The 15711-nt window shown below is 32.0% G+C and overlaps 1 protein-coding gene across 1 annotated transcript in view; it reads right to left on the bottom strand.

Moving 5' to 3' along the window:
* LOC114328285 (transmembrane protein 185B) overlaps positions 1 to 15711 on the bottom strand; it is a 39784-nt gene that overhangs the window by 12526 nt on the left and 11547 nt on the right. Inside the window, exon 4 of the mRNA XM_028277100.2 lies at positions 6476 to 6601. Coding sequence (XP_028132901.1) covers positions 6476 to 6601 — 126 coding nt within the window. The remainder of the gene's footprint in view (positions 1 to 6475; positions 6602 to 15711) is intronic.

Below are 15711 nucleotides of genomic sequence, written 5' to 3'. Positions count from 1 at the left end.
AGTACTCCCTGCTACAGTTCATAACATAAAGAAAAAACTCAGGAAAGAGAAAAGTGGGACGCAGGAGGATTTCCTGGTTGCGAAAGTATGGTATGGGTGCAGTTCAATACAATTGTTCAGAGCTGCAGCCAACAAAGTTAAGATTGCTGTGATGGTAGCCAACCTCCGATAGGAGACGGTACTGCAAGAAGAAAAACTTCTACAGTTCATTATCATAGATTCATATATTAACATAGCCTGAGCATACCTTCCGCGCTTCTTGACGACAAGATCTCCTTGACTGGTTTGATGCTATCTCTTTCTAGCACATTATGTGGAGAAACTAACATGAAACTAAGTGGGGGTATAGAAATGGTAGGGGAGCACTAATGTCGCAGCTTTACTATGTGTAAGAGTGAAACAGCACTGATCCAGAAAAAAATATGGTGTCGCTTCGCTTAACATGACACTCTAATACTCTATGTTATATAAGTCTATGTTCATAATAGGCTATTGATGCTAAAAGGAATTACAACGTTAACGAGATTTTATTGTCTCATATAGTCAACGGACCTCTAAATTTGAAAAAACCGCGGAGTGCTACCATTTAAATGGGTGCGTTTTTCAAAAATGGGTGAATTAGTCCCTAGGCACAGGGTGAATTAGGGTGAGTGCTATGCACTTTTGGTACAAAGACGTCTACAGGAAAATTGTTTCAAGTTAAATTTACTCTCGAAATATTACATTTTAAAGTCAAAAATATTTTTATTTACAAAAATATTTTCAAAAGAAAAGCAAAAAAACAACACGAAAGAACATAACTTTTTTCCACGGGGATATAGGTAGAGACATTGCTTCAGCGAAAAATAACTTCCATCCTTCCTCTTTAAAATGAAGTTTGGTAAAAGTCTCTATGATTTATAGTTTTCTAAATGGAATTTTTCAAAATTCGCCGCTCACAGCATTTTTGGGCCATTTTCCCCATTATTTCGCAAACATTGTTCTGTAACTTTTTTCCGTGCATTTTTAGGTATATGCATTTAGTAGAAAGAGAAGTCAAGTACCTTTAAAATGTTCTATCGTAGAAGGCCGTATGGCTATGTTTAAGCAAGATATGGTTTTTCAAAATTTTATACTTTTAATGATTTTTGATATATTTTACAATTATTTTTAAATTTCTCATTATAACTTTTTTATTGTATATTTGAGTATACATTGTGTAATAAAAAGGAAAGCTCATTTTCTTTACTTTAAAATGGTGTACTGTAAAAATTCTAGGACTATTTTTAAACAAGATAATATGCTTTTTCAAAGTGTGACATAACATACACATGCAATAGTTGGAACCATATGGAAAACTTTTTTAGTATTCATTTTATGAAAAAAAGTTATTCTTTATAAAATGCTCTGCCTAGTCTGAAACCTAAAATGCAATCATCAGATATAAAATTTTATTAATAGTGTACGAGGTATGTTAAAAAACATGAATTTGCTCAGGAGTAAAGTACCTTTATATTTCACATTATCGAAAAGTATTATTAAGAAAAATTATTTGGAATTAAATATTATATTATAATATACAATTATATTCTTCTAAGTCAACACAAACAAGCCTTGTCAAATAAATTTCACAAATCGAAGAATTAGATGTCCACAACTACACCTAAATAATTCACCTATACCAATAAAAACAGAAGTAAAGTACCTGGGCCTTCATCTAGACGAAAAACTTACTTGGAAATCACATATTGCAGCCAAACGACGACACCTCGACCTAAAAGTTAAAAATATGAGCTGGCTAATCAACAGAAGATCGCAACTTTCATTAGAAAACAAACTGACCATCTATAAAACAATACTCAAACCAGTGTGGACATACGGAATCGAGCTGTGGGGCTGTAGCAAACCATTCAACACCAAAATACTACAGACATTCCAGTCAAAAACTATTCGTATGTTAGCTAAAGCCCCATGGTATGTGTCTAACCAAACCCTTCATGCAGACCTCAACATCCCCTTCATCAATGATGTGATTGCTGACCACTCCAGAAGATACATGAATCGCAGCGCAGACCACCCAAATCATCTCATAGACCAATTATTCAACCCCCACTGGTTGACAGACGTCTGAAAAGACTTTGGACAGAAGACCTAGCTGCTAGGTAAATTCCAGAGAGTCGTCAATGGAAGACACCTGCCACAAGCCAAGAACATACATCATATTCACTTATTACTGTATTGAAGTAGATTGTAAATTGGCAATAAATAAAAAAAAATTATATTCTAGATGAAAAAAAAAATAAAAAATTTTAAAACTTTTTCAAATTACGGATACTCTTCGATATCCTACGGATAACTTGTTTAAAAATAGTCCTAGATTTTTTTGAAATACCATTTTAAAGTAAAGAAAATATGTTGTTTTCTATTATACAATGTATATCCCTAAATGTACAAGAAAAAAAGTCATAATGAGAAATTTAAAAAATAATCATAAAAAATATCAAAAATCATTAAAAGTATAAAAGCTTGAAAAAGCAGAACTTGCTTCAACATAGTCAAGCAACCTTATACAATAGACCATTTTAAAGGTAATTGACTCCTCTTTCTAATAAATGTACCATTGTATATACCTAGAAATGCGTTGGAAAAAGTTACAGAACAATGTTTGCGAAATAATGGGGAAACTGGCCCAAAAATGCTGTAAGCGGCGAATTTTGAAAAATCCAATTTCGGAAAATATAAATCCTAGAGACTTCTATTAAACGTCACTTTAAAGAGAAAGAATGTAAGTTATTTTTTGCTGAAGCAATGTCTCTACCTATATCCCCGTGGAAAAAAGTTATGGGGCAAAAAAAAATTGCTTTCTTTCGTGTTTTTTTTTGCTTTTCTTTTGAATATATTTTTGTAAATAAAAATATTTTTGACTTTAAAATGTAATATTTTGATAGTAAATTTAACCTGAAATTCTTCACCCCTTTCTCAAAAACGCACCCATTTAAATGGTGGCACTCCGCGGATTTTTCAAATATAGAGGTCCATATGAAACAATAATTTTTTTTTTTTTTTTTTTTTTTTTTTTGAAAAATGGCTTTGGCAGAGCCAATTAGCCAGACTTGTTTGTGATTGATTGCAGATTCATAGTCATAAATTTCTTATAAACATAAGTACATTCTACAATATTATTTTTATAGATACATTGGTACATTGTGTAGCTTTTTTTATTTTTTTATTTTTAATAGCCTATAACGGCTGTTTCTTGTCTTGAATATATTAAGATGTGATCCATTTGACTTACTGTTACCATCAGGGGAGGTCCAGGTTACCTTGTGTTATTTTTGTGGGTATCTACACAATTCCTCTTTGAAACCAAAATACCTATTTGGCTGTACCTATTTCATAAAATTTATAAAGGAGAATTTTTCGACGGAAATTGATCAACATATGATTTTGTAACAACAGAAAATTTCGTTTTTCTTTGAATATTTCAAATTTTTAAAAATTTAATATTTACAGAAACCTTTTGTTCATAAATAATCTGTCATTATCAATTTCAAGAAATAACAAGGTCAACAGGGTCAACTAGGTCAACAACAAACTATCCAATAATTTTTTTTAATAAAAATGTGTTGCTCTATTATGTAAATTCAATCAAAATTATATAAAACCAGCTGGCCCGGCGAACTACGTACCGCCTTAGAATTAAATAATGTGTCAAGGTTCAATAATTAAAAATTATCAATCCAAACAAAATTACTCAAAAACATTATGTACGAAAAAAGTTTAATCAATTTAATGCTTTCTGATAACAATATTTTTGGTCTTTGTTCGTAAATATATACAACGATGACGATTTTCCAACTCGTGAAAACACGTTTCATGATTATCATGAAACATGCATCCATGTGCGAAACAGAAACTCTAAGTTGATTCCGCAAACTTCCAACGATTGGTCTTGTTTGCGGTTTGTTTATCGTCATGGCAAAAGCCAAATACAATGGAAATTGCAGAGGCTTAAAATCAAATGCTAAATCTGTTGGAAACATCGGTATAGGCGGGATCAAGACATCCTCTCCTTTGTATTTTTTCTCGATGATCGTCTCAATGAATTATTTATTAGGGCTAATAAAAGGCTTTTTTCACACTTAGTCTCATTCATTCCAGTTTAAACGTGTATTCACTTCAAACGCAATTCTGACATGCCAGTATGACTATTATCATTTTCTGCTCTGCAATGTGATAGTATACATTGTACATACATCTGAGGACTAATGTATAGTTCAGTTCAACAGGCCTCAGGGACCCAAGGCTTCAATGGTTTTCTTCCATTTCTTTCTGTCTTGTGCTAGGTTTTTCCAATCTTGTACCCTCAGCGACTTCAGATCTTCTTTTGCCGACTCCAACCATCTTCTTCGGGGGCATCCTCTTTTTCTTTTTGTACCAGCCTCCGTGTTTATTAGTTCATTGGGAACTCTTCCTTCTTCCATTCTTGCTATATGCCTGAGCCATCTTAATCTTTGAATTTTGGCGAGTGTTGTTATTTTTGGTTGTCCATATATTTGCATTATTTCTTCATTCGTTCTTCTTCGCCAGATATTCCCCTCTTTTAGACCTCCGTATATCCTTCTGAGGATCTTTCGTTCCCATCTATCTAATTTTATTTCCTTGTCTTTATTTAATGTCCAGGTCTCGCTAGCATAGAGTACTGTGGGTCGGATAATTTTTGTATATATACGTTTTTTTGCTTTTCTGGATATTATCTTCGACCTTATTATCTTAGTTAGACTCCCAGCACTCTTACTACCTTTCGCCATTCTTTTTGCGATTTCTTGGTTCTCTTCGTTCCTATTTGTTAGTGTTGCTCCCAATTTCGAAGTTATATTCTTTAAAGATAAAAAAAGATAAAAAAGATCAAGGCAGGTTTTGTTTATATTTGATTCAGAGTTGGACCACCATCTCCATATAGCTATTTCAGCATCCTTATGCCTCATCGGTGAAGCTCAGAAGTCTCAACTCTGAAGGAAATACAAACAATTCTGCCAATTTAAGGCAAACCATCGCAATGCAATGAACCCACCTCTGAAACGCAATTCAGCGACATCTCTCGTATTACGAGGAAAACAACGAAAAGCCCCAGATGCAAAGTTTACTACCTTTTAAACAATTAGAATAATTGAAATAAAAATATAATAAACAATATTTTAAATCCAAGACTTTTCGTTAATAAACTGCTTTCTGGCTGCATCCCATATCTCCGGATTTTACAATATATAATCACAAGAGACGACGAAAGTAGGAGAAAGAAAATAGAGGACGCTTAGGCCACGCATTTACCTTTCCCTTCGTCAAGGAAAAGGACCGAAAGACAGTTTCTAAATACTCAAACTGAGTAAAAATGAAAAAGATAAAAAAGATCAAGGCAGGTTTTGTTTATATTTGATTCAGAGTTGGACCACCATCTCCATATAGCTATTTCAGCATCCTTATGCCTCATCGGTGAAGCTCAGAAGTCTCAACTCTGAAGGAAATACAAACAATTCTGCCAATTTAAGGCACACCATATTCTTTACTTGGGCTTTGTATCTTAAAGGACTGTCCCAGATGATTTTCATTTCCCTTCATCACCATATATTTCGTTTTTTCTTCGTTTATTTCTAAACCATATTCCTTGGCTGTTCTCTCTAGTCTATCAATTCCGCAGGTCTCCTTGTTATTAAGGTAATATCATCTGCGTATGCTACACATTGATGCCTGTGATGATATACTGTGCCTTTAGTATAGATGTTGCATTCTCGTAAAATTTTCTCTAAAATTAAATTGAAGAAATCTGTTCATAACGGGTCACCTTGTCGAAGGCCTCTATTGGTGATAAAGCTATCCGAAACCCGTCTTTCTATCATAACTTTACTTTTAGTGTCACTAAGTATGCATTTGGTCAATCTTACTATTTTTGGTGGAAATTCAAAATATTCTAGCGTTTCATATACTTTACTTCTTTTTATGGTATCGTATGCCTGTCTAAAATCAATAAATAACATATTTAATGCTAGGTTGAATTCATATGAGCTAGATAAAATTTGTTTCATTGCAAAAATTTGGTCTATTACCGATCTGTGTGCTCTAAAACCCGCTTGATATTCACCTAAAAAAATTTCAACTTTTGTTTTAATTTTATTTCTAATTAATATGGCCAGAATCTTATATACTGTATCTTGTAGAGCTATTCCCCTGTAATTTCTACATTCTGTAACGTCTCCTTTTTTATGTACAGGACATAGGATAGCTTCTTTCCACTGATTGGGTATTTTTTCTTTGATCCACACTTCACATATTAACTCAGTGATTTCTTCTTGAAGTCCTTCGCCACCATCTTTTAAAACCTCTGCAATGATACCGTTTTCTTCCGGTGCTTTGTTGTTTTTTATGATATCTATATCATAGAGGCCTAATAACCTTCTTAAAATATGTTATAAAAATTTTATATGTACATTGTACTTACCAATGAAAGACACATAACAATCCAAAGAGGAACAAATACCACCTCCCAGGACCATGATATAAATCCATCTAATCTTAAGGCAAGAAATATGAACTGTAAAACATTGACAGCGCAGAATAACTCAAGCTAAAACACATAAAAACAGAACACATTACATTACATTAAACTTTTTAGTAAAATGTATGTCTTTAAAGTGCTAGTGTTGTTTTGTATTAAACTTTTTTGTAGTCAAACTATACCCAAACTTGAAATTCCATATGATTGTCAACTTATCATTTCAAACGCATAGACTGCAGAGGGATCTCCGAAGAGAGACGAATCCAGACAAGAAATAAAGAAATTAAAGTAAGTGTATGTGAAAATAAAATTTCTTTTACAATTCTCCTTACAATTGCATCACCTTTTAAATATCTACGAATATTTTAACATGTATATATGTTATAGTCAAAGCCCGAATTTCAGGCACTCCTAGGTTTGACTAGGCAATCCTCAGGTCTGACTGACGGTCTTAGTCAAAGCCCGAAATAAATTACAGTTTCAGCCTTTGACTAGTCAAACCTAGGAGAGACTAAGTTGGTCAGGCAAAGGTCGAAATTTAATTTTATGAAATCGGGGTTTGACTAGTCAAACCCCGATCAGCTATTGAAATGTCGTAATTTGTTAGATTAGGTTTAATAAAACGTCATTTTTTAATTTTAATGTTCATTATTATTATATAGTTGTTTTATCTTGTATGTTACCCAAAATATTTCGAGCATCTCCTTTGGCTCTATCAAAGCTGGGGATAGGTATTGTTACAGTTTTTTTTAAATAAATAGAATTTATTTGCACCATAACAAATGAGAAAATTATTTAACATTATTAAATATTTAAAAATATTAAATTTTTTACACAGAATAAAAATATTTTGAGAAAATATATTCCACAGAATTGTAAGAGTTTAGTATACACTCCCAATATTTCCAATAATCCTTCTTTTTTTTAATGAAACTTTATTTGAGCTGTTACAGTGACGGTTTAAGGCATCATGGGGCCCTAGGCGGCCATAAGAAGTAGGCCCCTTTATAGCGACCATTTACTTAAAACAAATTTACAGATATTTATGTTGTTTTGGGAAGTAGTTACTCCAAAAATAAATTACGACAATGTAAAAAAGATCATTTTTCTTTTTTTTTTTAATTTCGCAACAACTTCTCATCAATAGTCCATAGCTACTATGCCAAAGAAAAAAAGAGATATTGTGTCGATATGTGATTTTGCCCTGAGTATGCGTGCCACCCCTTTGGGGGTGAAAAAACATACATTCAAAATACGTGCGTTAATGGATAAACTGATTAATTCTAAGTAACTTTTGTTCTATCTAGTTTTTTCACTAAATCAATACTTTTTGAATTATTTGCGAGTGAATATGTTCATTTTTCAACAAAAAAAAAACACGTTCTTAGACGGTTTTTCGCAAATAACTCCAAAATTAAGTATTTTATCGAAAAAATATTCTTAGAAAAAATATAGCGTATACAAAATTTTAAAAAATTGTATATGTATGAAGCATGTAGACCCAGTATAAGCAAAACTGGAGCTAATGAAAAGTAGATTCTTATTCGACAAATTCCAAATCAAATATTTCAACGTTAATAACCAAAAAATGAAGCACTTTTCGGTGAAAAATCATCACAACTTTTTTAGTGTTAAAAAAGTTTTATTTTTTTTTAAACAAGTTTCAAGTATCAAAATTAAGCAAGTAAAGCTTAAAATAATGTTGATTCCTTTTTTTGGCAAAAAAATCTTTAAAATTTATGAAAATCTTGAAAAAGTATATTATTTATATGATCTGTAAGTTTCACCGGTTCACAGTGCTTATACAGTGCTAGTCAAAAGTCCGTACCCCCCCTCGTATCTTTTGAACGGTTATACCTATAATAGTGAAATTTGGAGGGAGGAAATAAACGGACGTAAGCTTCTTAACAAGTCATGACAGGTGACGTAATTATGACAGATGACTTTACAGCGCCACTGTGACAGATAATTTTAAATGGGACCTTATGGCAAGTGATACCTCGTTTGAAAGGTATTGAAAATACCTATTCAGTCATTCCAATATTGTTTGAGTTTAAGCTAATTTTGATGAATAAATGAAATAAATATAAAATTGTAATTTCGCATTTAATTAATAAAAATTCAAAATTCCGCATATGACTACTTGTCAAAAAGGTTGACGTTGAGGTAAAAACTACTAGAGAACTGAAAAATGTCAACGTTTTTGACAAAAAAAACCATAGGCGGACATTTGAATTTTTATTAATTAAATACGAAACTACAATATTATATTTATTTAATTTATTTACCAAAATCAAAATTAACTATATCCCAAAAAAATTAGTATGACTGAATAGGTATTTTGAATACTTTTCAAATGAGGTATCACTTGCCATAAGGTCCCATTTAAAATTATCGGTCACAGTGGCTCTGTAACGTCATTTGTCACTATTACGTCACCTGTTATGACTAGTTAAGAAGCTTACGTCCGTTTATTTATTCCCTCTAAATTTCACTATTATAGGTATAACCGTTCAAAAGATACGAGGGGGGTACGGACTTTTGACTAGCACTGTATATTTCAAAACATTGGGATTTAAAGTAAAACAAATTTTTTGAAATTTTGAAAAAAGGTTTTTTTTTTCAAAATAACTTAAAAATTATTAGTGGTACCAAAAATCTTAAAGAGTAAAAAATGTAGGTTTTGCTTTTCTGAATATTTGAGATTTTTGCTTTTTTGGAAGATAAAAATTGGTTAAGATATGACTGTTCAAAATTTGCATACCCTGGGTAGAGAATTTTTCATTTATTAAAAATTAATAAATGAAAATAGTTTCTATCCTTGCGGGATCGGTACTCACCGGAGGGACCACAGACGTTCGGATACAATTAGCGTCTCTTTGCAAAAACAATGACGACTTTGCAACTAACAAGACATTTACTCAATTTCAATACACACATTACCCATTACACTAGGTAACTGATTGAAAAATCCACTGTACCATGCCAATGGCCATTAGTTGTCGAGGCATTAAGCCAACAATTGCATACACTCGTGATTAGTGACTTGTTCAAGCCCTTCCAGCCCTTTTATAAATAAGCACTTTATACCGATAAAACTCACATATCATATAAACAATACATAAGTAAAGTAGCTTGTGAAGCGGTAAGGATTAATTTCATTTGGGATGCTAATTAGGGGGTTATTTTCACCAGTTTTTGTTACCCAAAAAATGGGATCAAGTTTATTCTGAGCGTATCTTGCTTACTTTTTATGTTGGAAATAAAAAAAAAAAGAATAATGCTTTTTTAAACATTTAAACAAGTTATGATGAGTTTTCCATGAAAAGTGCTTCATTTTTTGATTATTTCACGTTGAAATATTCGATTTGGAATTTGACGAATAAGAACCTACTTTTCATTAGCTACAACTCTGCTTCTACTGGGTCTACATACTGCACACATACACCATTTTTTCAATTTTTTAAAAGCTATATTTTTGCTAAGAATATTTTTTTGATAAAATACTTACTTTTTGAGTTATTTGCGAAAAACCGTCTAAAAACGTGTTATTTTTTGTTGAAAAATGAAGATATTCACATGCAAATAACGCGAAATGTATTGACTTGATGAAAAAACTCTATTGAACAAAAGTTGTTTAGAATTAGTCAGTTTATCCACTTTCGGACGTATTTTGACGGTATATTTTTTCACCCCCGAGAAGGGGTGGACTCAACCGTAGAAAAAAAACACAAATTGGCACAATATCACTTTTTTCTTTGACATGTTAGCTATGCTTATACCAAATTTCATGTCAATCCAAGCTCTTGTTTCAAATCCAAAGGTTCTTTAAAATCCGGAGGTTTTGCAATATTTTACTGTAAGTGAATGTACTGTAAGGGCCCATCGGTGGGTATAAATTGAAAAAAAAAACGTACCATACCAAAATAATTACCAGCTTCTAAGCAAAATTTGCTTGCAAAATTGATTACCAAATTGAGGGAATGATTAGAACATGGAATAAAAAATGTCTTTGAAGATAACTGCTCACTTTGTCTTGAAGTCGGTTGTATTTTCCTGATATTTGAACGAAGATAAAGCAAAAAACTGAGTTTGATCGGAAATCATAAATTAACCATTCTCTTTTTTTTTTGTCGCAGTGCCCTATTTGATTTTTTTAACATTTTAATTTTTTTTAAATTACTGCTTAAATAATTCAATATTAATTAATGCATTTGTGTGGGATGCGGGCCCCATCAAGTGACCGGGCCCTAGGCGGCCGCCTAGTCCGCCTAATGGTTAATCCGGCACTAAGCTGTTAATATTGTGAGGTAGGAAATTTTGTGTTGTACGTTTCCTACTCTGAATCTGTAAAAATGTGTCTGAGTTGAGCGAACAGAGTTTGATTATTATTTACACGTAATTTGGTTTGACAAAGTATATGGTCAAACCAGAGAAAAGTTACATGCATGCGTTGTGCACAGACAGAAAAGATTAAAATAAATAAAGGAAAGGCGATTGAAGGTCTTCATGCCCAGGCTAATGCTATGAAACAATTAAGTGAAAAAATGTCCACCAATTTCGATCGGAAAAACTGTAACAATGCATATCCCCAGCTTTTGATAGAACCAAAGGAGATGCTCGAAATATTTTGGGTATCATCAAGATAAAACCACACTTTTTTCAAGAAATCAAATAAGAGAATGCAAAGAGAATTTTCTTAAATGAACAACCATTTTCAATTTCGTTGCAACACGAAACTACAGCCGCGCCAAATCCCAGTCCAATCAGAGAGTTCCGCAAGCACCTCTACCGGTTTCGAAACTTATTAGTCTCTCATCAGGAAGCACATATGCTGCTCTCTCTGACCCAACTAGGACAAACCCCGACGTGCAGTCACCAATTGCAACGAACGAAATGGCAGGGATGCCCTAGCGGCAACTGCTAGCAAAAGACTAAGTTTTCAATCTAATAGCATATAAAACAACACCAAAAATGTTGCTCTACATCCTACCAGATTGAAAACAATGGGAACCTTCTCTGGTAACACCTCCGAGGCTTCTACAATTTGCAATCCATAACGGATGCTGAGACTAAGGAAGATGAGGGAATTTTACAATTTATAATTCACGTCCCATCTGCTCAGCGCGGTAAAGTTCCAACGAGAATGGTTCCCTTTGTACTCCAATGGGAGTAAACATGTAAATCAAAAATGAATAACCATTTTCAATTTCGTTGCAACACGAAACTACGGCCGCATCATTATTCCAGTTCAATCAGAGAGTGCAGCAAGCACCTCTACCGGTTTCGAAACTTATTAGTCTCTCATCAGGAGGCACATTTGCTGCTCTCTCTGACCCAACTAGGACAAACCCCGGCGTGCAGTCACAAATTGCAACGAACGAAATGGCAGGGATGCCCTAGCGGCAACTGCTAGCAAAAGACTAAGTTTTCAATCTAATAGCATATAAAACAACACCAAAAATGTTGCTCTATATCCTATCAGATTGAAAACAATGGGAACCTTCTCTGGTTACACCTCCGAGGCTTTTCCGAGAATTTTCTTAATATAGAGGATGTTCCAGATGTTAAGCTGTCTCTAAGAGAAATTGGTACAAAAGATTCTAAATTTGGAAGATCAGGCAAAATGCTACTACAATAAGAAATGCTCTTTAAAATTATGTGAGTGTAAAAGGTCTAACGTATTTTGCAACTTAAAATGCCATAATACCTCAACATGTGAGAATACACACTATTTTTTTTATTTTAATTACGACAATATAAAGATAATAAACATTAAAATTAAAAAATGACGTTTTATTAAACCTAATTTAACAAATTACGACATTTTAATAGCTGATCGGGGTTTAACTAGTCAAACCCCGATTTCATAAAATTAAATTTCGACCTTTGCCTGACCAACTTAGTCTCCCCTAGGTTTGACTAGTCAAAGGCCGAAACTGTAATTTATTTCGGGCTTTGACTAAGACCGTCAGTCAGACCTGAGGATTGCCTAGTCAAACCTAGGAGTGCCTGAAATTCGGGCTTTGACTATAACATATATACGAAACTAAAATGAGGTCAGAGAACAAACAATGAAAGCAGCTAGAATCTCGGGATGCCTGAAAGAAATCGTATGGAAGAACAAATATCTAAATACTGAAAGCAATTTCAAAATATATAACACAACAATAAGACCTATTACAACATATGCGGCAGAAACAAATAGAATGTTACAAATGATGAGAACACTAAGAAGTACCTATACAAGGCAAAACTCTATGTGACAGAATAAGAAGTGAAGACATCAGACAAAACTGTGGAATACAGAACATAGGAAGGTGGGTCAGTCAGAGACTAAGGTATTATAACAAACATATAAAGAGAATGGAGGACAGCAGACTCGTTAAAAGTGCAAAAACGAATAACTCAGTAGGTAAAAGACCACAGGGTAGACCACCAAAGCGATGACGAGAATGCTGGACATCATCGTCCAGGGAAGACTTGATGACAATGAACAGGCAGTAGACTACTAACAAGATCGATCAAGCTAGAAAGAAGAACTAAATATTCGGACAAATGCAAATTTATCGAAAACATTCATCTTCAGAACCTTGCTTTAAATTAAAGAAATAGATCAACAATATATTGAAATACATACAATAAAAGTATTGCATCATAATATCGTGGCAACTAAATGATCGAAATGACCTAGTTACAGTGTATAAAACAAATAATTTTGACATTAACGCATTATAAGGTGTAGGGGAGTGCAATTAGAACGAAAACATGCATTGTTTCGGAAAATTTCAAACAAGCTTATATTTTTCTAAAACTTTTTTGAAGTTATACTTCTTTACGGGCGTAATGACGGTGAAATTTTATATGGGAAAACCTAGCGACCGGGCGCATGCGCATTATAACTTTGTTCTGATTGGATGTTCAAATGACATGACAAAAATTATCCAATATGGCAGCTGTGGCACAGCTGTGGGACTGTGTTTGGTTATAATGTATGCTTGTTGCGTTTTAAAATTTGTAGGAAGAGAAACAACAAACAAAAAGTTAGTTAATGGTTATACTGCCTTTTTAAATAGTTTTCATATTATATTTTTGGACTTATTTACATAGAAGAGATGATTGTTGCATGCCAATGTGAAAGCTCATCAAACTGTGCCTAGTATGAGTGCCGCAGATCTCGCTTATTCAAAGCTAAAGAATCTTTCACTGGTAAGTGTTTTATAAATAGTTGATCAAATTTTGTTATATTTGAACATAGCCACTTTGCACAACGCAAGTGATTGCGAAATTTATTAGTCGTTATACGGGCTCCGATACCTACCTTGAACCTACCAAAATACATAAGTAGTATGTAATACTTTTATTTACATAATTTGATTCTTCTTACTCTATGTTTTGTTGTATTTTTTCAATTCTAAATCATTTCAATTCAAAATCAAAATAATTTGATTTACATAAGTTAAAAATGTCAAAAGGTTAATCTGTTTAGTTAGACGATCTTCGCACGTAATGACAAGCTGCCTCTGTGGCGAAGTTTTAATGCGAGTGAAAACGCAAATACCAGCCGCGTGGTAAGTTGGTTCGAATCCCAATAGAAACTTTTACTTTTTTATTTTTTTTTATACATTTTATGATTGTAAGTATATTTATTATATAATTTTATTTTCAGAAAATACGTATTTAGTTAAAAATTTTTCCGACAATTAATGTTCAGAAATCATTTGTGGCATTTTTAATGTGTTTGTGTGTGTTTTATTTTTTTATTATTTTAATTTTTGGCACTGTTTTAATAAAAATGTTTGAGAAGTAGTAAGTATAAATTAATTTAATATTTAAATAAAATATGAATAAAAAGTATATTAATTTCGTTTATAATCATATAATCATATAATATAAATATAACTTCTTACGTGCGTACAAAGTACACACACATTCTTTTTTGTTAGTTTATATACATGTTAAAGTAAAAAGTTCTACTCGCAGATTTGGCCGCTAATTGTTTAAACAATAACAATTGTTTTGTATAATTAATTTTAAAAATATCGATAAATTCATTATTTTACTTTGATCAAATATGTTTCTATTTTGTTTTTGATTATGCTGAATCCGAATATGGCATTGCAATTTGAAAATTCTTATACAGAAGCTCTTATACAGTGTGTCTGCGTAGCTAGGAACCACATGGAAAACATTTTTACTATCAATTTTACGAAAAAAAGTTATTCTTAATAAAATGCTCTGGATAGTCAAAAATCTAAAACTCAACCATCAGATATCAAATTTTATCAATTTTATACGAGTTATGTCAAAAATATAAATTTCGTTAAAGAGTAAAGTACCTTTATATTCCAGAATATCAAATGCTATTATGAAAAGTTGTTTGAAATTAGAAACTATGTGTAAATATACAATTACATCATTCTAACCGAAAAAAAAATTCAATTTTTTCTCAAATTACGGATACTCATCATCATTTTATTACAATTATGGTAACTATTTTATGATCACTTTTACGAAAAAAAGTTATTCTTCATAAAATGCTCTCCCTGGTCTAAAATCTAAGATACAATCATCAGATATCAAACTTTTTAAATTTTATACGAGGTATGTAAAAAGTGTGAATTTTTCTTAAGAGTTAAATGCCTTTATTATTCACAATATATTAATTAGAAGGATGTAATTGAACACTAAAACATTTTTTTTAATTCCAAACAACTTTTCTTAATAACAATTTTCGATATTGTGAAATGTAAAGGTAATTTACTCTGGAGTGAAATTCATATTTTTTGACATACCTCGTATAACATTAATTAAATTTGATATTTGATGATTGCATCTTAGATTATATACGATGCAGAGTATTTTATAAAGAATAACTTTTTTTCGTAAAACTGATAATAAAAAAGTTATCAATAAGTTCCAAGTTACGCAGACATACTGTATAAGAGCTAAAAAAAATTTTTTGCTGAACGTTTATTATTGTTGAAGCGTATTATTAAATGTATTTTAGGCAAGTTGTACAGAAAAAGTTTTGATCACTTTGTATAAACATTATTTTAGCTGGTAATTTTCGGTTTTTGTATTACATTTTTGTTATATTTCTTAATTATATAATATCTTAATAAATAGTTTATTTCATTTCTAAAGTAAAATAATTTAGTGCATTTTAAAGATTACAT

Source organism: Diabrotica virgifera, chromosome 3 (assembly GCF_917563875.1).
Source record: "Diabrotica virgifera virgifera chromosome 3, PGI_DIABVI_V3a".
Classification (NCBI taxonomy): Eukaryota; Metazoa; Arthropoda; class Insecta; order Coleoptera; family Chrysomelidae; genus Diabrotica; species Diabrotica virgifera.
The sequence above is the reverse complement of the archived record's forward strand: the minus strand, read 5'-3'. Positions and strand labels throughout refer to the sequence as shown.